At 37.9% G+C, this 23,395-nt stretch overlaps 3 protein-coding genes across 8 annotated transcripts; all 3 read left to right on the top strand.

Annotated features, from left to right (window-relative positions):
• Window positions 1-280: 280 nt before the first annotated feature.
• wdtc1 (WD and tetratricopeptide repeats 1) lies at window positions 281-10,033 on the top strand. 6 transcript variants are annotated; one of them, XM_073872646.1, is made up of 17 exons: window positions 281-567; window positions 1,106-1,231; window positions 1,320-1,403; window positions 2,285-2,331; window positions 2,416-2,527; window positions 3,020-3,207; window positions 3,700-3,882; window positions 4,885-4,979; window positions 5,061-5,176; window positions 5,266-5,341; window positions 5,526-5,619; window positions 5,698-5,868; window positions 6,029-6,264; window positions 6,486-6,657; window positions 8,368-8,560; window positions 8,711-8,890; window positions 9,006-10,033. In XM_073872646.1, the coding sequence occupies exons 2-17, from the start codon at window positions 1,184-1,186 to the stop codon at window positions 9,030-9,032; spliced, it is 2,022 nt and encodes a 673-aa protein (XP_073728747.1). In that variant the 5' UTR covers window positions 281-567; window positions 1,106-1,183; the 3' UTR covers window positions 9,033-10,033. The 6 variants fall into 6 exon arrangements, with proteins under 6 accessions (XP_073728747.1, XP_073728749.1, XP_073728750.1 ...); XM_073872648.1 differs by having other exon boundaries at window positions 286-567; window positions 6,489-6,657; XM_073872647.1 differs by lacking the exon at window positions 281-567 and adding an exon at window positions 651-675.
• A 4,941-nt stretch (window positions 10,034-14,974) lies between these two features.
• Window positions 14,975-19,312, top strand: tmem222a (transmembrane protein 222a). The gene is made up of 6 exons (XM_055211639.2): window positions 14,975-15,137; window positions 16,090-16,174; window positions 16,258-16,289; window positions 16,433-16,529; window positions 17,006-17,136; window positions 18,650-19,312. Exons 1-6 carry the CDS (start codon window positions 15,019-15,021, stop codon window positions 18,735-18,737), a joined length of 552 nt encoding a protein of 183 aa, XP_055067614.1. The 5' UTR covers window positions 14,975-15,018; the 3' UTR covers window positions 18,738-19,312.
• A 256-nt stretch (window positions 19,313-19,568) lies between these two features.
• Window positions 19,569-23,307, top strand: tpbg1a (trophoblast glycoprotein 1a). Its single transcript, XM_055211638.2, has 2 exons — window positions 19,569-19,993; window positions 20,945-23,307. Exons 1-2 carry the CDS (start codon window positions 19,737-19,739, stop codon window positions 21,867-21,869), a joined length of 1,182 nt encoding a protein of 393 aa, XP_055067613.2. The 5' UTR covers window positions 19,569-19,736; the 3' UTR covers window positions 21,870-23,307.
• Window positions 23,308-23,395: the final 88 nt, after the last annotated feature.

Below are 23,395 nucleotides of genomic sequence, written 5' to 3'. Positions count from 1 at the left end.
TCAAATTACCGTGTTGCAAGTGTTTTTAATGGCAAAACACATTAGTTTCCCCTATATTATTATTATTATTGTAAGGTAAAAATAACTGAAAACTAGAATTATGGTAACGTAAATTAAATCGTGTACATTAAGAGAATATGGTAGAATAAATATTGTGTTTATTATGTTTCAATATGTATAGTCGTATCAATAATAAAAAGAGGTATCCGCACATTTAATATCAAACTCAGTCCCAAGTTCTTCAAAACCTTTAGTTGTTAAATTTAATACATTTACAATTTGCTTTAATTTGATAAAAACAAATATTTTTTGCTTGTGTACCAATAAGTTACTGTGGTCTGATTTAATTTACTGTATCTGGCAACCCGATATGTCAGGGCTCTCAGTCAGGGAAGATTATTAGTACTGCGTCTTCAAAATCTCACCGACACTTGATCATAACTAGTCCTTTATTTATTGAAGATACTAGTCAGCGTCTATTTAAAGTACAGAAGTTAAATGCATAAAGCGACATTGTGTTTTGAGCGCATATATTGAGGAGAAGATAAAAGGCCAGACGACACACAGGTGAGGTGATATGACACACGGAGCTAACTGAGGCTAACAGCTTTATCTATTAATAATAAATAACATAAATTAATGTGATTTCATTTATAAAGCAGCAGTAAATATCGGGTGAGTTGTGTGACCCGACTCGAGGGTTTTATGAGGATTTAGTTTGTTAAAGTGTCGCGCGTTGCAGTCTGCTGCTGTTGTGTTGTTGTTTTGATCAAATGACAGTAACATTATACACGCGCACGAATCATGGAGTTTAGTTTTATTATTTCATCGTTTAAAATGGTTTGGCGTATTTATTTAGACTGAATGTTTGTTTAAGGGTTATTTGGCCCGCTGGTAAACAGATCTAAACAGACCTAGATCTAGATGATGTTTACTACTACTAAAGTCCAGTTTTAAAGTTGCGTCATGCATTAAATGATGAGAAGTCAAGAGATATCTTTGTGAATTTCTCTCACACATGTGTATGTATATAAAGAGAGAGGTGAAATCTATATTTGTGTGTCAGTGTAATGTAAATAAATGTATGTGTTGTGTTTTGTTTTAGTTCGGCCTCTCTGAGGGGCTTGAACAGCACAGATGATTGGCAGCTGGATCTCGACGCTCTGTGACGTATTGTGAGATCATGTCTGTACGAAACGTCACCAGAGATCTTCTTCAGAGGAAGATCAAGGTTTGTTGAGAGTTTATTTGTAATATAAAACTATAAAAAAATCAATGTGGTTGTTTAAGAGTTTGTCACTACTTGTGTGTCTGTACAGGAGAACAGATCACTGGATTTTGAGAGACACCATCATGTGACCGATCCCTTTATAAAGCGTTTGGGCCTGGAGGCAGAGCTACAGGTTTGATCTCCTGCTGTAAATCAGTGAATAATATTTCACTTCATAGTTTTAAAGCTTTTGATTATTTACTGTATAGACGGTTTCAGCAGTAACAACATAAACAAACGTAACAAGAATTAATAACAACCGAGTCCTTATAGAGTAGTTTATTTCTGATAACAAGTAGATTACCTTAATTAATATCATAGCTAAAGCATATCAAAAACTACACTGAGGTAACATTACTGTGTAAAATAAAGCAATAAGCCCCAAGAAGCAGTGGGGTTACAGTGCATTTTATAACAGCTAAGGAGCGTTGTTAGGCACGACGCGTTATAAAATGCACTGTAACCCCACTGCTTCTTGCTTTTATAAAACGGTTACTTCATATGCGTAATGTTAGCAGGATTTCATAAAATAAAACACAAATAAGTTGTAATTATATTAGTACAAATATTACTCTTACGCCAAACAAAGTAGTTCCTCAGAATCAAGTGTGGCTGCAACAGAGCGCAGTTCACAACCAACACAGACGCAGCAAAGACACGATGAAAATATGATTTAAGACTGTGGTGTTTATTTTCATAAATCAACATTCATCTAATCTATAGATTAACTTTTATATCGTTCAACTTTTATATCGTTTTATATAATCAAATATGCGTGGAAGCATGCTTAACTTTAACTCTTTCCCCGCCAGTGTTTTTTTTAGTTATTTGTTCCAGAGTTCAGTTTATACACTAGCCAGACCAGAAACCGGAAGTAAAGTTACGTCCAGACGCGTAACTGCAACAATGCACATGTGTCCGGTGAAACCGTCTATATATCTTGATGTGTATGTATTTGCTTTTGTTGTTATTGATGTTCATAAATGTCCGGTGATGTGTAATGTCTGTGTTCAGGGTCACACGGGTTGTGTCAACTGTCTGGAGTGGAATGAGAAAGGAGAGTAAGTTTCCTTTAGTCGCAGTAGATTTTTCATTTGATGGTGTTTCTCCTCTTCACAAGCGTTTACACTTTCTCTTCTTCTCAGTCTGCTGGCCTCAGGTTCAGATGATCAACACGCCATCATCTGGGATCCCTTCCGACACAAAAAGCTCATCACTATGCACACAGGACATGCGGCAAACATCTTCTCAGTGAAGGTGAAATCCTTCTCTGCTGTTGTAATCTGATCTTATTCTTCTTTAAGGAATGTGAGTGTAATGTGTTTCTGTAATACAGCCCTGGTCTCTGGATATACATTTGAGTTTAGACGTTTGCCAGTAACACGTGTCCTCCTGATGTAGTTGTACAGTTAGGTTTAGGCATTTACACTGCATGTTTAAAGTAAATCGATTCCAATTTTTTTCTTTCATGGCACAGATCAGATATGACCCACGAATGTGTAAGCAGGGATAAAGTGTATATTGATATTCTCAGATCTGTTTCGGGCCTCATTCACGCAATCGCAATGTAAGCAGATGTATCACGGGATATTCCTGTGCCAAGACATGTCGTATGTCATTGAAAATGTAAATGCAGATAGATAATGTAAGCGGGTTCTCAAATAAATCAGATGTCGTGAACAAATCAAAAAGATTTAAATCTAGTCCTGTGTAAGGTTCAACATGATCTCTGTATGTGTTCGTTTACAGTTTCTTCCTCACTCTGACGACCGGATCTTAATCACGGGGGCCGCGGACACTAAAGTGCACGTCCACGACCTGACGGCGAAGGAGACCATCCACATGTTCTCAGACCACACCAACCGCGTCAAACGCATCGCTACGGCTCCCATGTGGCCTAACGTCTTCTGGAGCGCCGCAGAGGACGGGATCATTCGGTAGGTCCGATGTTCAGTCGTAAGCAGTGGTTCAGTCGTGTGTTCTGCTCGAGGTTAATTCGACCCATGGGCTTTGAATAACCTGTTTCAGTCCTGTCCAGATGTCGTTTTGGCTGCAGGGCAGTATTGCCCGTCACGGGGCAGAATATATCCTGACATTGACTCGTGCCACAGCAGGTCTCTAACCAGTGCCAAAGCTGAGTGCTTTTACAGTCTTCTGTGCTGTCCGTGTAAAGGACATATGGCCTGTAAAAATACATTAAATATATCAAATATTACTCCTGACTTGGCCTATTGTTTTTAGTATCTTGTTTCGTTTGGAAATGCAGCACGCTACAAGGTTCTCCATCTTTAAGAAATCAGCCACTTGATAAGTGAAATAAGTTTACAGCAGTAGTTATACACGTTTCACAGTCTGTGTTTTCTGCGGTCACACCAGTCAACCACATTGAATTCATTGTTAGGTTTCTCTTGTTTGTTTGTTTTCTACAGGCAGTATGACTTGCGAGAGAGCAGCAAACGCTCAGAGGTTTTAATCGATCTGACGGAGTATTGCGGGCAGCTCGTGGAAGCCAAATGTCTGGCCATCAACCCTCGTGACAACAACCATCTGGCTGTGGGCGCCAACGGGCCTTTCGTCCGGCTCTACGACATCAGAATGATCCACAATCACAGGTGAATTATTATAGGAATAGGGCTTAAGTGTAATTTATAGTCGTGCGTAGGTTCTACACGGTAGGTAATGTGTAGGCTGTGTGTAACCTGACGTGTACCTCGCCAACGCGTCCGTTCTACGTGGACCGCAAGTAGGTATTGGCAAGGGCCTCACGATACGATCCGTATCGCGGTACATGGGTCATGGTACAATGTATCGCGATACGATGCATTGCAATGCTTTTTCTTTTTTTATCAAAATTTTTTTTAAAAAATAGAGCTGATTTTTCTTACTTTTTTAAAGCCAAAGTGCATCCACACGAAGCTGCAGGTGTTTTTAAATTTTCTGCCATTTTTTTATTCCGCTAACTTCTGATACATTGGTCGTATATAACAGACAACTGGACAGCAACAACTACAGCAGCGGCGGAGAAGGTCGTTTGACGCACACAGTTTAAAATATCGATAGTAGAGATTGAAATATCGATACACTATCGTGGAAAAATTATCACGATAATTAGCTGTATCAATATTTTTGCACAGCCCTAACCGCAAGCGCTTTGATTGATTCTCTAGAACCCCTCTCGTCAGGTTAAAAAATTTCTTCATAGGCATTTCTGCTTGCGGCGGTAAAAACAAAGATGGTTCAAGTTGAGGAGTGATTTAACTTAACAAAAATCGCTGTCTATTTACCTCCATCACAGCTAATTTTCTCAAATCATACACAACAAACTGCTTCTCTTCTTCTGGGTTTTGTGGGTTTACTGGCCAAGCTGCTTCTTCTTTGGTTTTTGCGCTGCTACTGTGGATACTGCCTACTAGTGGTCTGCATGTGTAAGTGCCTATCGATGCGGACGACGCAGAAGTATTTATGAAAACCGACACATCGAGGCTACGCCGTAGGACCTACGCACAATTATAATGAGCTCTTTACACACGTAATGATGAAGCTTTAACAAAATGTTTACATATTTCAAGTTTAAACTTAGCTTTTATCTGTGGATGTTCTCTGTGTTCCTCTAGAAAGACTATGAGTCAAAGTACCTCATCTGGCATTCATACGTTTTGTGACAAGCGGAAATCAATACCAGACGGTGCCGGGCAGTACTACGTCGCAGGTTAGTTGTCAGCAGCTTCGCTCAGGGTTTTAAAATGTGTATAACGTAGAAGTACAGCTGGTATTTCTGTATCTATATTAGGTCACTTACCTGTGAAGCTTCCTGACTACAATAACAGATTACGCGTTCTGGTGGCGACTTACGTAACTTTCAGCCCTGACGGTACTGAGCTGCTGGTTAACATGGGTGGAGAACAGGTGACTGACCCAAGAACAGGGTTTGCATCACAAACACAATGACGAGATGACCGCCTCTGATCTTTGTGTGTGTTTGCTTCCATTTACAGGTGTATTTATTCGACCTGACATTTAAACAGAGACCGTACACGTTTCTCCTGCCTAAAAAGTGTCATCCTTCATCAGGTAAACACTGCTTGTAAAATTACTGATGATTCAGTTTGCTCTTAAATACACAGACAAAATTTGATTGGGTCATTGAAGCATTTGTTTATCTCAGAAGTCAAGGACAGTGTGTTAATGTTAGTGGTGAATGTTGATGTATTTGACACTGATGATGTGATATTTACTCCTGGACATCTCCCGGCAGAGGTACAGAATGGGAAAACCACCAACGGTGTGTCCAATGGAATTCACCTTCCTGCCAGCCGCCTGCGACTGTCTCACAGCAAAGTCTCCAGTAATATTCATCAGTCATTACTGTAAGATCGGTGTGTTTCGGCAGAGTTTGTGTTGTGCTGACGGTTGTTGTGTATCAGTAACTGCACTGATCTTCCACCTCATCTGGAGAGAACCAAACAGCAAGCGAACGACGCCTTTGCCCGCCAGCAGTGGACTCAAGCCATTCAGTTGTATAGCGTGGGCATACACGAGGCCAGTCACAATGCCATGCTGTATGGAAACCGCGCAGCAGCGTACATGAAGCGCAAATGGTACGTTGACAAAGTTTGAGATTCTAAATACAAAATTACAAAAATGTGACGACATACTGCTACATCATTATTGTGTAGGTATATTCCTGTATAATACGCTCATGTGTGTGTGTAGCTTCTCATTCCACATGTGGTAAAATGTTGTGCATGTGTGTTGTAGGGATGGCGATCATTACGACGCTCTGCGAGACTGCCTGAAAGCTTTGACCCTGAACCCTGGACACCTGAAAGCTCACTTCCGTTTAGCTCGATGCCTCTTTGAGCTGAGATATGTGGCTGAGGCTCTGGAGTGTCTCGATGACTTCAAAGGGAAATTTCCAGAGCAAGCTCACAGCAGCGCCTGCGACGCCCTGGATAAGGACATCAAGGCCGCTCTCTTCTCAAAAACAGAGTCCTGTAGGTTTAGGTTTTTCCTCCAGTGCTGCTTTGACACTGCACGTCATATGCTGACCAAACACATATCATAGTTGTTTCGCCAACCAAATAATCTCCTTACAATCCAGCATTCATATTTGTTCACATTACAATGAATTAGATAAGCTCAAAAATATACAAAATGATTGACATGAGAGAACGTGCTTTACCAAGTTTCCTGTGAATATTTTCTTTCTCTGAAGCAGCCGAGGACAGGAAGAGAGACGGCTCCATGCGCTACCATAACTTCAGCCGGAAGGAATCTATACCCGAAGATGAGATCATCCTGAGAGAGAGAAGCTTCGACTACAAGCATCGCTACTGCGGTCACTGTAATACCACCACTGATATCAAAGAGGCCAACTTCTTTGGAAGGTCAGTTTATAAACCACAATATGTCAATTATGCCACTAGAGGTCACTAAATAACAACAAGGGGATAGATGCTGTGAAAGAGCGTGAAATGAGTCATATTCATGGATTAAATATTGAAATATAGTTTTATAACGGTTACATTATAATGTAAGAGACCACAGTGTGATGTGATAGATGCAACAACATAGTGAAGTTTTCTAGATGCTTCCAAGTCTTATTTCTGAATGTAGCACAGAATAGATCGATCAGCTTATGATATCACAACAGTAAAACATTTGGGATAATGTTAAGTACACATGTAAAGAAAATAGGACTGTGCAGTATGATGGTATATTACATTACCGTAAAAAAATAAAATGTCAGAGTCAGACGTAAAAGATTTTTGTATTCCATGCATACCGAAGAATGTAAATAAGTGTGCGTGGCTAACTCCGTACTCCTGCGTGTTAGACTGAGTGTGATGGAGAAATGTGTTAAATAATCTACTCATAACAAATGAACGAGTAATTTCTGTTATTTCATAATAAGCGACCATTCCACCATCCCTCTTTCTGTGCTCATGCAGCAGCAGTCTCTTGTGTGAGGTCTCTATTTAGGTTGCTAAATAAAGAAAGCACTTCTCGCACACAATGCTATTAGTTGTAAAGTTTTCTGAACTTTAAGCAAGCTAAGACAAAACTTGTGTTTATGTCAGTGACACGTGCGCTGCTGAAGCGATGTAGTTTGATGCATCATCTGCTTAAAGTACAAACATCTTTGATCAGAAAGAAGAAATGTCTATAGAAAGTAAACAGCGTCAAGACCTTAAAACAGGCTTCATGGTCATCACATCATAGCACATGTCATATTTATATTATCTATATCTAGAGATTCATCTCATATACAGTTATTTATCCTGTCTGTAGGTTTATGCATATGTAGAGTTTGGTTCCAAAACGCGATAAACGGCATTTTAAAAAAAAATGAGTTGCTGCCAAAATCAGTATTATATCGGGTCAGTATTAAATGTAAATTCTTAATTTTACGCAAAATCCAATATCTGCCGTGTTATTCTGTCATCTTTTCTCTCTTTTTTTCCCAAAACGCAATAAACGACTTATTGCAGAATGCAATAAATCCTCTCAACAAATCACAGCGCACCATTCCACACATTGTAAACAAACTTTAAGACTTAAACTTCTGGGCATTTTCACTTTAACACTAACTTTAACTTGCCCATACTTTAAAACTGTGGTGAGCATTTAATTAAAAGCTATAGTAGTGAGAGGCAAATTTTCAGCAAATGTTTATATTCTAAAAACAATATAAATTGAAAAACATATACTGTGAAATATACAGTAAGCATAAAATAAAATGACTCATTCTGTGAAATAGATTTTTGGTCATACCGCCCACCCCTAGAATAAAATATATAACACTGTGCAAGTGATGTTTGGAAATTTTTATGCAAAAATGCATATAAAACATTTTTCTGCATATAAATGAAAATGATTCAATGTTAGAAATAGTAAAGAAGAGCAAGCGGAATATTTAGCATCAAACATTTTGAATGTATTTATCTACTACAACAAATACATGCTTACTGCCATCCATATACACTATTTGTGTTTATGATATAGCTAAAGAAATATTATGAACTGTTTGTGCCCTTCATATACTAATGAAGTATGTAACATGTGACTCGTTTGGTTCTTAATGTCCCTCTTTACAGTAAAGGTCAGTATATTGTGAGCGGCTCTGACGATGGATCATTTTTCATCTGGGAGAAAGAAACGACGAACCTGGTGCGGATCTTACAGGGGGACGAGTCTATAGTGAACTGCCTGCAGCCGCACCCCAGTTATTGTTTTCTGGCCAGCAGCGGCATCGATTCTGTGGTACGACTGTGGAGCCCCAGACCAGAGGTACAGTATGAGCTCACTGTCATTATAACACATCACACACGAGTGGAGGCGGGAATCCGTTTGATTCAAGGGCACTTAACATGAAGTCGGTGAGGGCGTAAAGCTTAAAGTAAATATAGCAAACTTTTTTTATTTGTGTTCGACCGGCAGTCGGAGAGCGTGGAGAATTGTCGTGTGGTGGAGGACATGGAGGGGGCGGCACAGGCCAACCAGAAGCGCATGAACGCCGACCCGCTGGAGGTGATGCTGTTGAACATGGGCTATCGGATCACGGGTCTGAGCAGCCGAGGCACGGACGCGTCCGACGAGGACGAAAGCTCCGAGGGTCAGGTTCAGTGTCGCTCCAGCTAGAACTCGGTCTTCCATCACAGACCTCCAGCTGCATCCGTACCACCTTTGAGAAGACGGGAAAAGCACCTTAGATTTCTTCTTCTTTTTGTTTCAGTTCTTGCACACGACGCCCAGTGAATGAACGCACGGAGAGCTGATGTTTGGAGAAGCTTCTTTGTCCTCCACAAAACAAAACTTCCCGCGAAGAGGTGCGCGCTTCAATTTCCCGCTCGGCCGAAGCCAAGTCAGAGCTCTTAAAGTGTAGAAGCGCTAGAGAAGCGTGGACGACGTACGGTCAGGTTAAAGCTCGTTTCCAAAGTCTCACAACAAGCGCTCAGTGTTCTTCTTAATGCAGGGCTTGCTAACAGACGTCGTCTTCATGTGTGAAGTTCTTTGTTTCTTTCTTTTATAATGAACATGATGATGATGAGCGTCAGAGGACACGTTTAATGATATGCGGCACTTTCTTTTCAAGCGTTTCTGGTGTTTTGGACTGTTCGGCAGGTTTTACGGGACTGAACGTGTTTTGTTGTTAATGAAGTTTATTGTCAGAAATGTTATTTTGTATCTTCATCTTCACTAGTAGGAAAGACAAGGCTGCTCTGTCATTTTCATAGATAAACCTGAGAAGAGAAAATTCAACCTTACACAGGAATAAACGAAAGACGCTTGCAGATTCATGAAAGCCAGCTGAAATTTGCTTCGTGTATTGGATTTAAACGCATACTAACTCATTCTGCTCAGAAAGGATATAATTATTGACGAAAGATGATATTTTTGCATTTGATAATGTTGTGTTGGTCTGTGAGACTAAGATCAGAAACTCTGTTAGGCTTGTTTGTTTCTCTCTTTATTTTTGGTTTGGAGATTTCAGTAAAGTTTAATGCAACATTTGAAAAAAAATAAATGATACTCCGAGTTCTGCAACAGCTTTGTGTTTGCTGTTATAATCTTGTTCAAAGAGGAAAACATATCACAGACTGTAACTTTGATAACATTCAAGTCAGTTTGGCTTTTTAACAGCACTGAATGCAACAAAATGATCTCTGTTTATAGTGAAAGAGTCTCATTCAGCTGACAGACACACACACTGCACAGTTTACACATCAGCACTCAGAAATAAAAGCATTTTATTTACATTTATCACGTGTCCTTTTTTATGAAGTTACAAACAGAACTTTTGATCATGACATGAAAGTGTGTGATGGTTTATTTCATTACACATTCACATGACAGTGAATTTCTGTTGAAATGCTGGAAATGTAACCAGTTCTCAGCTTTTTATTTTTGTAAGGATCATTTGTCTCGTCAACTTATCAAAAATACATTTTGTTTGTACGTACAGTGCAGAGCTTCCACAATCTGGCCAGCTCACAGTTCTACATTTGATATGAGATGTCTTTTCTATATATATATATATATATATATCCTATATAGAACCAGGATATAATGTTCTAGAAGTTTGTTTTGTTTTTTCTTTCAAAAATGAAGTGTTGGTGTGGTAACAAACACATTACAAAGAATAAAAAACATATTTTTAATTTTATGACCACTGTAGTGGACAACAGGACTTTAATGTTCTGAGTTACATCCATCTTGATTCAGTGTTTTTGCCATTTGATTCAATTTGAAAATTTATTTTATGTTTACATTCATTTTTGTTTTCAATTTCATTTTCACCACAATGTGCATTTAAAGGTTATGAGTTTTTATTTAATTATGATATTTGGTGTAGCATTCTGACACATAGAAACATGTTGCTCTTATTGCATCTCACAAATCTTCTGCTTTGCATCCGGGCGTTCTGCATCTAGAAACATTTTAGCATGTCCAGCATTTAAGGCAAATGGATTGCATCATATTTCCTAATTCTTTCCTAATTATTTGATAACACTTTACAATAAGGTTGTATTTGTTAACATTAGTTAATGCACAATGAACTAACATGAACAATTATATTACCATTAAGCAAGGAATAATTGACAACGGGCTGTTGAATTATTTCAACATAATTTTCAAATAATATAAAGGACCGGAGTCAATTATTATGCTTATAGCGCAGTTACCACAAATATTGCTCTGGTGGTTATTTTAAGACATTTGACAGATCAGGTGTGTGTGGTTTACAGAAAAATAATCAACACTCATGGAACATTTCTTAACCAATCAGAATACAGCATTCAACAGAACATTAAACGATGGTGTTCTGGTGTTTCGAAAGGGTCAGAATTATTGTCATTTCTGAAATACTGCGAAATTCTAAAGTCTAGACTCTCATGTTGAAAAAAACAATTAAGAAAACATCATCTGCAAAAAAGTAGTACTTACTTCAATTGTTGCCATAAAATGTGGAAATTGCAATTGTCATTATTTTGAAAAGAATGTGTGTGTGCTCTGTACAAATATATCCAAAAATATAATATTACTAGAAAGCCCCTGATGTCCTCTTCACAGGACCGTAGGAGTCATATGTAAAGGGGTACAAATATATCACCCATCCATCCGTTGGCCCAATGGCGGAAACCAACGGCATGGTTGAAGGGTTCTAGCGCGTTCGGTCTTTTCCGGCGCTTTGCAGATGACGTTTTGGCATTAGGTAATTTAGTTATATTTATCTCTTATCTGACTCCAAAGACAAAGATTTAGTTTATATTATATTACAAATTAGATTGATTATTACTTTTAAAACGTACAGAATTTAGATGGATGTTTGTTTATTTATTCTGATAAAGTTCTGGTATTACACTCGTTCATTCGGTTCTCATAGTCGCACATACGGGCCTCATAATTACTGGTCATAAGCGAATCAGTATTGGTCGCTGTCAGAGGTTGGACTATACGCTTAAGCGGCCGCTTTCTGAGTGCTCAACTTTAAACATACTTTATTTAGTCCCCTTAGAGGTGACACTTAATTATTACAATAATTATTTCTAATCAAAATTAATAAATAGAATAATATTGAAATAAACAGATGTTGAGGCTATTTAGAGTAATCAGAAATGTTACTCTAAACAGAAACACAGCCTCCACGCTTCTAAGTACACTTAAACTAACGCCAATTGCTATTCGTATCTCACAAATCCTCAGCTGATGTATTATTCACTATCTAACTGGGATTTGGGCCGATCCTAGCCTGATTTCAGTCCTTACGGTAACTACGGATACAACGGTATTACTTGCAGTGTCAACATTTACCGAGCAATACAGAATAAAATCAAACATAATAATTTATTAACCAGGTAGGAAAAAACATCATTCAAAAGCCAATTTACATTCCAATTCATATACAAGAAACAAATATAATCAAATGAGAATAATGCATAACTGGCAAATGATGAATATCTGGTTACAGATTTCTCAAAGTAAAATGAAATACATCAAGGATACAGCATCATGGGGGTGAATTTCCAAGTACAGAAAGACCCGCCTGAATCTTCTACACATCTCCTTAAATAAGAGAACAAAGCATATAGGAATTTGGTACTGATTGGTTGTTGTAAAAACTAAGGGCTGTCCTTAATCTGTATACAGTGGGTGATTGGTTTATGCTTGGAATGGGAGGTGTCTATCAACATTGAATAAAGTTTCACATATACTTTAACATTGAATTCTGTTGTTATATGAGTGAGACCATTGTTACTACTTGCAATGAGATATTTCAATAGAAACAAATAAGATCCATTTTAGATTCTTTCATTTCATATACAGTTTGCTTTGAGAGAATGAGAATACAAATGTATGACACGACACCCTAACGTGTGATCTTTGAAAACCAAATGTGCTCTCGATAGGAAGTCCACTGTGAATTGTGGAGAGTTGTTTTCCCGGGATCACATGGCGAACTCATGCTGTGTCCTTTGGGGAGGGGCTATCTTAATTTGTGCTTGACTTAGAGGTCTGAAACTCATGCACATCCACTACAGATGACAAACATGAATCGCTGGTTCTCAGGAGGATATGATTGCTTCATGAATATTGTGCATTCCCTCGTACTGTTCTTAGCATACTGCATACTAGGGAAGTACATACGTTCAGACGCAGGAATAACGTAAGCATGCCTTTCCCTGATTGGACGTTGTGAATGTACGCAGATCGGCTCCCCGCTGAATCCCTGTGCTCTACTTTGATAAAGTTGTTTTCATTGCATTTGCCATGCGCCCAATTTGTCAAAGTCTACCTTTTGCTGAATAGTTTGTTTTATTCTACAGACATTATTCATTTTCTGCCATGTTGTGCCACAAACAGTGAGAAGATAATGTGCCTTACCTGTGTCCTCTAAAGACCACCTGACCTACATCCCCTAATGAGGAAAGTGTAGTTTACATCTAGGCCAGAAGAGAGAAGAGGAAAGTACCGTGACACGACCACAGCAGCACTCCTTTCAATTATATAATACTGTATGTGTAGTGTGCACACTAAAAATGATGGGTATGTGTCCATCATTAACACAATGAGGTCATATGATGCATTAACATTATTGTTACATAATAAGTATGCATACTCTTTCACTTGCTGTTTATAAAAATAGCAGGCAGTGTAAAGAATAAGATGGCTAACTTAAGTTAAGGGTGTCATATGGATGATGTAGTAACCTGACATGTCACACACTTGTCTGGAGAAAATATATATTATTAGCAAGCCACATGTTTCATGTTATATAACTTAAGCCCTGTGGTTTTGTTTTCAGTGTGTGCATTACACAAAACTGTATAACAGTAAACTGACCAGTTTGATTTCTAACACAGACAGGACTTAAGTCTCAGACTAAAATAAATGTTTAATCTGTCTTAACTAACAACATCTCGCACTAACATGTGTCTGTGCCATTGTTTTGTCTCAAGATGTACACCAGTATTTAAAGCACGTTTGGGAAACCCGCCTAAGGGATCAAATGTGTTAGTCTGGAGAATTTGAGGGGATGAAAGTGATGTAATTTAACAAAATCCCTTAGCTTTCACTGTAAAGTATGTCTACATGTGGCTTATTGTTGCTTTATGTCCCCTTTATCCAGGGACAGACCAGTCCAGTTCCAGTTCTGTTCTTCACAAACCCACAACAATAAAAAGATGAAAACATTCAAAAAGGTTTTGTCTCGGTTTTTTAATCCATAGATAATAATAAAAAGATTTCAATGATATTTTGAACATTAAATTAGGAAATGTCCCCACTTTTCATTTAAAAAATCTGGTCACACTATTAACATAGCTGTGAAATAATTCACACAATGTCATGGTTGCATTGTGTAATTTATTAAAATTCAAACATTTTTTTACATGCTGCACATCCAGATTTATTTAAGAGGACGCATCATGAAAATCTGACCTTTTTTCATGTTTAAGTGCTATAATTGGGTCCCCAGTGCTTCTATCAACCTAGAAAATGTGAAAAAAATCAACCCAGCAACTAAGTTTTGGTAAACCATTCTCTGCAAGCATGTGGAAAAAATAGCTCATTGAAATTTGGATCCCCTTGTGATGTCAGAAGGGGATCTTATTGTAATAATACAACCCCTTAATCTGCACTATCCAACCATGGCAATGACATTTAGTGCAGAGATCAGCTCATTTGCATTTAAAGGACACACACAAAAACAACACATTTTTAACATCTTAAAATAAATGATCTGTGGGGTATTTTGAGCTAAAAATTCTCATACGTACTCTGGGGACACTGACGATTTATTTGACATCTTAAAAAAGTCTTGTGAAATGTTTCAATATGGTAACAATCCGTTCTTAGGTAAATAAATAAAACCGCACTGATATATAAAGCCTATATTAATGAACAAATCTAATAATGAGGCTTTAGTCATAATGTTACATTCATAATGTTATATTCAATGTTATATTGTGTTGTCAGAGCAAATCGTCGCTCGGACGTATGAAAACGCACGTATGATTCGTGCGCTTTTTTTATTTGCCACAGTACAATGAGAAACATGACAATTAAACAAAACTAAACAATTATTACACAATCAACAAGCCAGAGTTAATAATAAATAAATTAAAATAATAAACAAAACAAAAAAAGGGAGAAAAGGTACGCCCGGCCGACGGTTTTGCCTCTTGACGTCACAGTCTCACCCTGCGTCCCTTCGCGTCGCGTGACGTCACCGCGGACGGCGCGTGATGGCGGATGTCAGTGAAATCGACACGATGAAACATTTACACGGAGGTTTCGAGAAAATCGACAAAGAAATGAGCCGTTATCCGTACTGTATCGTGTGGACACCGATCCCGGTGCTGACGTAAGTACGACTTCAAATACATTACGACTGATGACGAAAGCAAACGCGCTTCCTGCACATAAACATCAACAGATCAGAGCATGACAGAAGAAGAGCTTCACACACACACACAAATCTATACTGACGTGAAAATATATAAAGTACTACTCTATATAGAGTTATATAAAGGAATTACTATGAAAAAAAGTATGAGGTTATTTTTCTTTATGCTTTTCTACTGTCAAAAACCCATACGGCAAAAAATGAATTTCTCTGGCCAAAAATATTTCAAATATGCCAAATACATTTTCTAGAATATAATGCTCAATTAAATATATTTTTGAATTTGGAAATATATTTAGTTTTAACCTTCATATATCAACATATATTTCAAAATGTATTTTAAAGGTAAGCAAATACATGTATAATTGTACAACCTATATGACAAAACATTATAATGTATAAATATGTGCTAAATATAAGTTACCTTTATTTTTGGTTGAAAATAGATTTCATTTTAACCTTTTTAAACTGTTAGGTTTACAGGTTCATAACAATGTTTTTCTTACAATGCAACGTGAATATATTTCCTTGGATTGAAATATGTGCTAATATATATTTTTATAAAATGTATTTACTTCTAAATTTTTTAATATTACTTTTATATTTTTATAAAATATATTTCAAAATATACAAAAAATGACCAAAAGTATATTGGTGAAAATATATTTTTGTAAACACATTACAAAATATATTTTAGCAAATATATATTTTTTGGACATTTTTTGTATATTTAGAAATATATTTTTGTCGTATGGGAATCTATGTGAAGTCCTCACCCTATAAACATTATATATGTATGTATGTATGTATGTATGTGTATGTATATATGTGTGTGTGTGTATGATATGCTATTAATTTATGTAGATTGCACGAGACATGAAGAGATTGATGCAGTGTTTTGTGACTGCAGGTGGTTTCTGCCATTTATTGGGCACATGGGCATCTGTACCTCCACAGGGGTCATCAGAGATTTTGCAGGGCCTTACTTTGTATCTGTGAGTGTTTCTTTTAAGATTCTGTGTTGTCTATTTGTTTACCATAACTGCATTTCATCACTAATGATTCATATTCTCTATAGGAGGACAACATGGCTTTTGGAAAACCAACAAAGTGAGTAATACAGGTTAAGATTAACTTGTATGGATTAACCAGTTCTTGCAGCTATAGAGACTGAAAGCATAAAGAAATAAAAGAATACAGGTTGAGTTTTCTTCTACATGCACATGAGTGTTTGATGTGTAATGTTATTTCAGATACTGGAGGCTTGATAAGAGTCGAGTAAACACCGGTGGAATTAATGGCTGGGATGTAGCTGTGCATGAAGCATCTGAAGAATACAAATCCAGAATGGTGAGATTCACTTTCATTAAACACTTACATTCATGACATGATGTATGGGACGTGTGACATTACATGCATTATATTATGCAAAATTATTAAGCAGACCTCATTTGCAAATAATCCTAAAATCTTGTTACTGTTCAGTAAAAAGTTATGATCTTACATTAATGCATTTTATCCAAAGCGACTTACAGTGCATTACAAGGTATACATTTATACTGTATGCATGTTTCAAACCCATGACCTTTGCACTGCCAAAACAATACTCTATAGGATATATTATTTAGTTACATCATGGTACTACATGTATTATTGTACTACATGTATGCTATATAATTTAAAGTGAAATGTGACATGGACAATGTGATCCCCAAAACAGGAACATAATGTATATATAGTCATAATTATCATAAGTACTCATCATAATTTAAGAAGTCGTCAGATGATCAGTATTTTTAATAAATCTCTCTTTATTTTAATTTCAGCACAATCTGTGTTGTGATAACTGTCACTCTCATGTAGCCATGGCTCTGAACCTCATGCGTTATAATAACAGCTCATCATGGAACATGGTCAATCTCTGTTTACTGTCCTTCATTCACAGTAAACATGTCAGGTGAGTCTGTCTCATTAAAGATCACATACAGTACAGTAGTGTTTGATTGAAGTAATCTGCCTTTTGATTTTCTCTGGGGGATTTGAAACAGTATAGGGGCAGATCAACAGCTTGCGCAAGTGCCAACGCCTCTTTTGCTGTTAAAAATATCCTGTCAGGATTTACAAAAGACACGCAGTAAAAAAAAATTGTTTTTCTGACTGACCTTATTGCATTTGTAGGATGCAAAATTTATAAGAAATTTAAATGAATCATGCAACATGGTTTACTAAGGTTTGCGCTCATTAAAGGCGCAAAAGAGGATGTTTCCGCCAACTGAGAATCCAAAAACTGTTTTTGAAATGAGCGCATGCGTAAGAACAGCCCCCCCCCCCCTTCACAGTTCATTTCTAGGGAACGCCTTCCAAATTTTGAGGAGAAAAGCAGGATCGACAATGAAAACAAACCAAAAGTAAAGATGGAGTTTCATGCAATATGCGCATGCGTCGCCTGTGTAAAGTTACTGGAGCGCGCACGTCTCTAACAAGGAACGTAAAAGCAGTGATCGACAAGCCAGAAGGCCAATCGTTGATGCGATGACCGCATCAGCGATTGGCTGATGTTTTTAAGGCCCTACTTTGTGCACAGATGACGTATATTAATATTATTACTTTCAGTGCACCTAATAAATAGCTTTTTATCAGTTAGTAAAGACAGTTTCAAGTAATATTGCAAAAATGTGTAAAACAAACATCCTCTTTTGCACCTTTAATTCACCAGTATTTGTGTCATCATTTATCAACCAAAAAGCATGTCTTAATTGTGCTGGTTATTATAGAAATGAGATTTTTGCATCTGTGTTCTTTAATGCACACCTTTGCCAGTGAATCATTTCCACTCCCATCACTGCTTTTCTGAAATTATGCGCTTACATTAATGTGTCTGTTTAGTAAATCTGACCCTTTAGTATTTCAGTGTTCAACGAGTGTCTTTTAATGAAACTGAAATTGCATCTGATGTAAATGAATTACACGAGACTTGTCAGTTTGCTTACATGAAGAGGCACTACATTGAATACACACGTGTGTCTCAAACGCTCCTCTTGAATCTTTTTGCAGTCAGAGATAACTGAATGATTTATCACTGCGGGATGATGATGTTTTCCTCTCATATGTTCACTGGGGCTCTCGCTGTGAATGTAGAGGACATCAGGACACAGAGTTTCTAAGAGAGATGGACTGGACTTTAAATCTCTCTATAAGAGTATTAAACTGTTTGCATTTAAAATCGCTCAAAAAAGGAGAATTAATTTCTCATTTTTGCATTAAAACACTGTCTGTTTTAATGCAAGAAAAGTGCTAAGTTTTCAAAAAAATACTTTATAAATGTTGAGTATATCATTGTTTCGTGTTTAGTTTGATGTGAGGAGTGATTCAGCCGTGACAGAATGTTTCTTTTTGTGTGTATTAAAGATTGGTTTAATGTTTGTTTTGTTGAGACGTCTCATTTGAAGGTCTTTGCTCTTTTCTAACAGCTTTTTAGGGTTTCTGAAGACCTGGCTGCCATTCCTGATGATCTGCGGGGTCATAATCACGATCGCTCTCGCTCTCAACCTGCGATGATTCAGACCAGCTGACTGGAGCATCAGACGTGGACAAAACCATTGGACGGCCATACAAACATCTCAGGATCAGAGAAAGCCACGACTAATGAAACCAATCCAGTCTGTTGCTGAAGCTGAACTTTTATTGATGCGTCTGTATGCCTGTACTACATTTATAGCGCAGACAGCTTCTGTCAGCAGATTCAAAGGAGACTTATTTGCATCTCGTGACATCAACACATGAAGACTATCGGTACCGTGGTATATAAATGAATTACAGGGATTTTCCATCACTGGTTAGATAAGCTTTTGATGTACAGAAGTTTTGCATTTGTAATGTAGTCATATCATACGCATTCTGGATATCTCCTCAAAACTGAGACTTTATAATCGGTGAAATATAGCGAATGAAGATCTAAACTTACAACAGTTACAGTAACTAAACTGTGTATCACATTGTTGAGAAACATATTTGTCAAATGCTCAAAGACACAAACTGATTTGCTTTTTTACAGTCTGTATGTACATCTGGTTCATTTAAATGTATTCATATTCATTTATATTATATGACCAAATAGAAATATATATCTATAATGTATGATCTCATTATTATACAGTCACACTTGCCTGAATGTCAAATATCAAAGTAGGTTTCACATGAAAACAGATGCACTATCATGTTTCTTAAAATATAATGGCTTTATATAAAAAGTAAATGCACTATTATAAAATGATATTTAAGTATGTAGGATTACACGTGGCCATAAATGTTTAGCCCACTTCTCTAAACTGATGGATGTTATGTGAAGAATATGAAGCCCCGCCCACCTCCTCTTATACATTCGCACCTGTTAACTATATAATAATGCACACTGAGTGCACGAGACAGAAGCGCACTACACGCGCGTCAGAGGATGTTTGCTTCAGTATGCACACTTGCACTCAAGACAGCAGCCTGTTAAGGTGACATCTCATTCTCTATCAGATGTGCAGGATTATAAGTGTGCATGTTTGAAGAATGCCGCCTATACCACTGACGCTTATCTGCGCGATGCTGTGCGCCTCCGCGTGCGTCGCGTACTGCCCGCCGCGCTGCGAGTGTTTGGAGACGCAACGCACGATGAGCTGCGCGTCTGCTGGACTCCGTCGGATACCTGCCGCGATACCGCGCGACGCGACGCGCCTGAGCATCACCGGAAACGCCATTCAACGACTCGAGCAGGACGCCTTTAACGCGTTGCAGAACGTCACCAACCTGAACCTCAGTAATAATGGGTAAGAAAACAAGTGACCTGCTGGGTCTATCTTTTTTATTTCTTTCTATCAATCTATCTGTCTGTCTATCTATCTTTCTATCCATCTATCTGTCTGTCTGTCTTTCTATCGATCTATTTGTCTGCCGGCCTGTCTATCTATCTATCTATCTATCTATCTATCTATCTATCTATCTATCTATCTATCTATCTTTTTTATTTCTTTCTATCAATCTATCTATCTGTCTGTCTGTCTGTCTGTCTGTCTACCTTTCTGTCTATCCATCCATCCATTAATCTTTCTGTCTGTCTATCTATCCGTCTTTCTGTCTGTCTGTCTGTCCTATCTTTCTTTCTATAAATCTATTTATCTGTCTGTCTACCTGTCTGTCTATCTATCTTTCTATTCATCTATCTGTCTGTCTGTCTTTCTATTGATCTATTTGTCTATCTATCTTTTTTATTTCTTTCTATCAATCTATCTGTCTGTCTACCTTTCTATCTATCTATCTATCTATCTATCTATCTATCTATCTATCTATCTATCTATCTATGTATCTGTCTGTCTGTCTGTCTGTCTACCTTTCTGTCTATCCATCCATCCATTAATCTTTCTGTCTGTCTATCTATCCGTCTTTCTGTCTGTCTGTCTGTCTGTCCTATCTTTCTTTCTATAAATCTATTTATCTGTCTGTCTACCTGTCTGTCTATCTATCTATCTATCTATCTATCTGTCTGTCTGTCTTTCTATTGATCTATTTGTCTATCTATCTTTTTTATTTCTTTCTATCAATCTATCTATCTGTCTGTCTACCTTTCTGTCTATTCATCCATCCATCCATTCATCTTTCTGTCTATCTATCTATCTATGTATCTTTCTTTCTGTGTGTCTGTCTGTCTGTCTGTCATTTCTGTCATTGTAATGAATCATAAATCCTTGTTGACTTGTACATTACTCTTCTTCTATATTCAGAATAATGGAAGTTGGGTCGCGCGCTTTCTCTTCTCTTCACACGCTGCACTCTCTGAGCCTGAACAATAACCGTCTGGTTCTGATCCATCCTGAAGCGTTCTCAGTGCCTGGTAGTCCTCTGCAGGAGCTCAGCTTCAGGTCTTGTCTCTACAACTACACGTCACTGACAGATCTCATTACTGCCCTGCGCTGGGGCGAACTCACCAACCTACTGCGCCTCGACCTGTCGGGCAATCATCTCATCCTTCTGCCTCCGGGAATGATCTCCCCTCTGCCAAACCTGCGTCATCTCCATCTGAGCGACAACTCGCTGGTGGCCGTGTACAACAGCACTTTCTCTGGTGTTGAACAGCTGTTGGAGCTGGACCTGAGCAGAAATGCCATTCGAACGTTTACCAGCGAGGGTCTCCGCGAGTTGGAACGACTCGCTCGGGTTCGCCTGCTGTTGGGTCAGAATCCCTACTCGTGCACTTGCGAAACCGAGGAGTTTGTGAACTGGCTGAACAGTTCAAAGGTCAAGGTGGGTGATGTGGATAAGCTGTCTTGCGCATTCCCCGAAGAGCTGCGTCACGTCTCTTTGAGAGCTCTTAGCACGCGTGCCCTCGGCTGTTACGTTACACCCGGCGAGGAGATGACCCACTTGACCCTACAAACGTCCTACGTGTTCCTCGGACTCGTGCTGGGATTTGTAGGCATGGTCTTCCTTTTTGTCGTCTACCTTAACCGAAAGGGTATCAAAAAATGGATCACGGACATACACGAAGCCTGTCTAGATGTGCTGGAGGGATATCAGTACCGTTACGAAATTGACTCTGATCCACGACTGCGACACCTCTCGCAAAATCGAACTCATACGGATGCGCGTTTGGGACGCATCCCATCTGATGTCCGTGTTGCACAGATTCCATCTGATGTGTCTTTATAACGTTATAATCCCCTTACAATAAACATTTTATATTAACCACAAACATTGCTGCTGTTAGACAGTGGGACGGTTGATAAACTCAAAATGAACAAATATAAGCCTGGCCAGTAATCTGTAGGCCTACTTATGTTAAGCATAACATGAGACAACATTGCAGTTTGTGCAATTCAATGACAACATCTATCCTCCGATCAAACAGCAGGTCGTTGCCTAATGTTCTGTGATGTATCAGACGGCCATAAATGACTGATGTATGTGTATAAGAAATACACAGGATTACAGACCTCCTCTCCATATGGCCCAACACACACACACACACACACGCTGCTACAGATGTGTCCTGAATATCTGGTTATGGCCCATCTCACCGCTAGTTCAGGAAGAGGAGGAAGATGAAGAGGGCGTTCAGGGGGAAAATAGGGCACAGTGAAGGGTTTGGATTGTAATGTTTCCTGCGAACTTGCTGAAGCTCACAGATAATGACTGCAATTGATCAAGACCAGACATCCCATATTAATCTGTGTCTTTGCTTTTGGCAACGCAGTATATTGGAATATATTTGAAGAAACACAGCTGGGGTGTGTGCTGTCTTTGTGTGCATGCAGAACTGTGTAGCATTACATGAAAATTTAGTGAATTAGTGTAGAATCATTTTTTTTATAAATAATAAAGTTTCCAGTGATTTCTAAGCCTGGTAAATAATTAAATCCCATGGAAATTTCTACAATAAATTTGCTATTTATGGTCAGCTAGGCTATATGCAACTGAATCCTCCAGAAATTGTTTTGGTGATTTAAAATGTGTACATTAATATTTTCTGTCACTGACTGTATTCACAGCCATCATTTATTGACCACCAGCATATATTCATGTTTTCAATAGAACGCGTGATATATTGTTTTTAAGTGTTTCACATTTTGTTTCACGTTATATTTTATTTATCTAACCCTAACTTCAGGAGTTTCCCATCTCAGGTGCTAATTTTATATACATTTCATATCAAAATCATTTTGATTTCCCTCCTCTTCTCTGGACACAAAGAATGAGATCACATTAACGAGGACGTCGGTGGACCCTTCATCACCCTGAAAATGACAGTGAATCATGTACTATATATATGATGTCATTGTAAACATACCGATAACTGTTGTATGTTTCTAAAGTGTATGTGAATAATTGATATTAGCTCAGGAGACACAGTTAAAAATGAAATGTAAAAGTAAGTTTTGTGCATGAGAATGACAATTATATATAATTTAGTATTATAGATTCATTTTAACTAATAAACCTTGAATACAAACACTCACAGTGAATCCAGACAATACCAATTTAATAAAATACACAATTTCAGACTATAGTGTTGAAATAAAATACTATTTATAGTTAATTGACACTATATGATGGAAACTTTGCAATAATATATATTTATATGAATTTCCTTGCTGTTTATGTCTCTCATTTATTTTCTTTAAAACTTCTTTGCAACAATGCAAAAAGCTCTATAGAAATCAACCTAAATTAAAGGA

This window comes from Misgurnus anguillicaudatus, chromosome 10 (assembly GCF_027580225.2).
Source record: "Misgurnus anguillicaudatus chromosome 10, ASM2758022v2, whole genome shotgun sequence".
NCBI classification, from domain to species: Eukaryota; Metazoa; Chordata; class Actinopteri; order Cypriniformes; family Cobitidae; genus Misgurnus; species Misgurnus anguillicaudatus.
The sequence above is the reverse complement of the archived record's forward strand: the minus strand, read 5'-3'. Positions and strand labels throughout refer to the sequence as shown.

Bases quoted from the DNA above. Each gene is read 5' to 3' on its own strand.
- tmem222a (XM_055211639.2), top strand. From the start codon at position 15,019: ATGGCGGATGTCAGTGAAATCGACACGATGAAACATTTACACGGAGGT. The intron at 15,138-16,089 runs GTAAGTACGACT...TTGTGACTGCAG, and splicing joins ACACCGATCCCGGTGCTGAC to GTGGTTTCTGCCATTTATTG. The intron at 16,530-17,005 runs GTGAGATTCACT...TTTTAATTTCAG, and splicing joins AAGAATACAAATCCAGAATG to CACAATCTGTGTTGTGATAA.
- tpbg1a (XM_055211638.2), top strand. From the start codon at position 19,737: ATGCCGCCTATACCACTGACGCTTATCTGCGCGATGCTGTGCGCCTCC. The intron at 19,994-20,944 runs GTAAGAAAACAA...TTCTATATTCAG, and splicing joins CTGAACCTCAGTAATAATGG to AATAATGGAAGTTGGGTCGC.
- wdtc1 (XM_073872646.1), top strand. From the start codon at position 1,184: ATGTCTGTACGAAACGTCACCAGAGATCTTCTTCAGAGGAAGATCAAG. The intron at 2,528-3,019 runs GTGAAATCCTTC...GTTCGTTTACAG, and splicing joins CAAACATCTTCTCAGTGAAG to TTTCTTCCTCACTCTGACGA. The intron at 3,883-4,884 runs GTGAATTATTAT...GTGTTCCTCTAG, and splicing joins AGAATGATCCACAATCACAG to AAAGACTATGAGTCAAAGTA.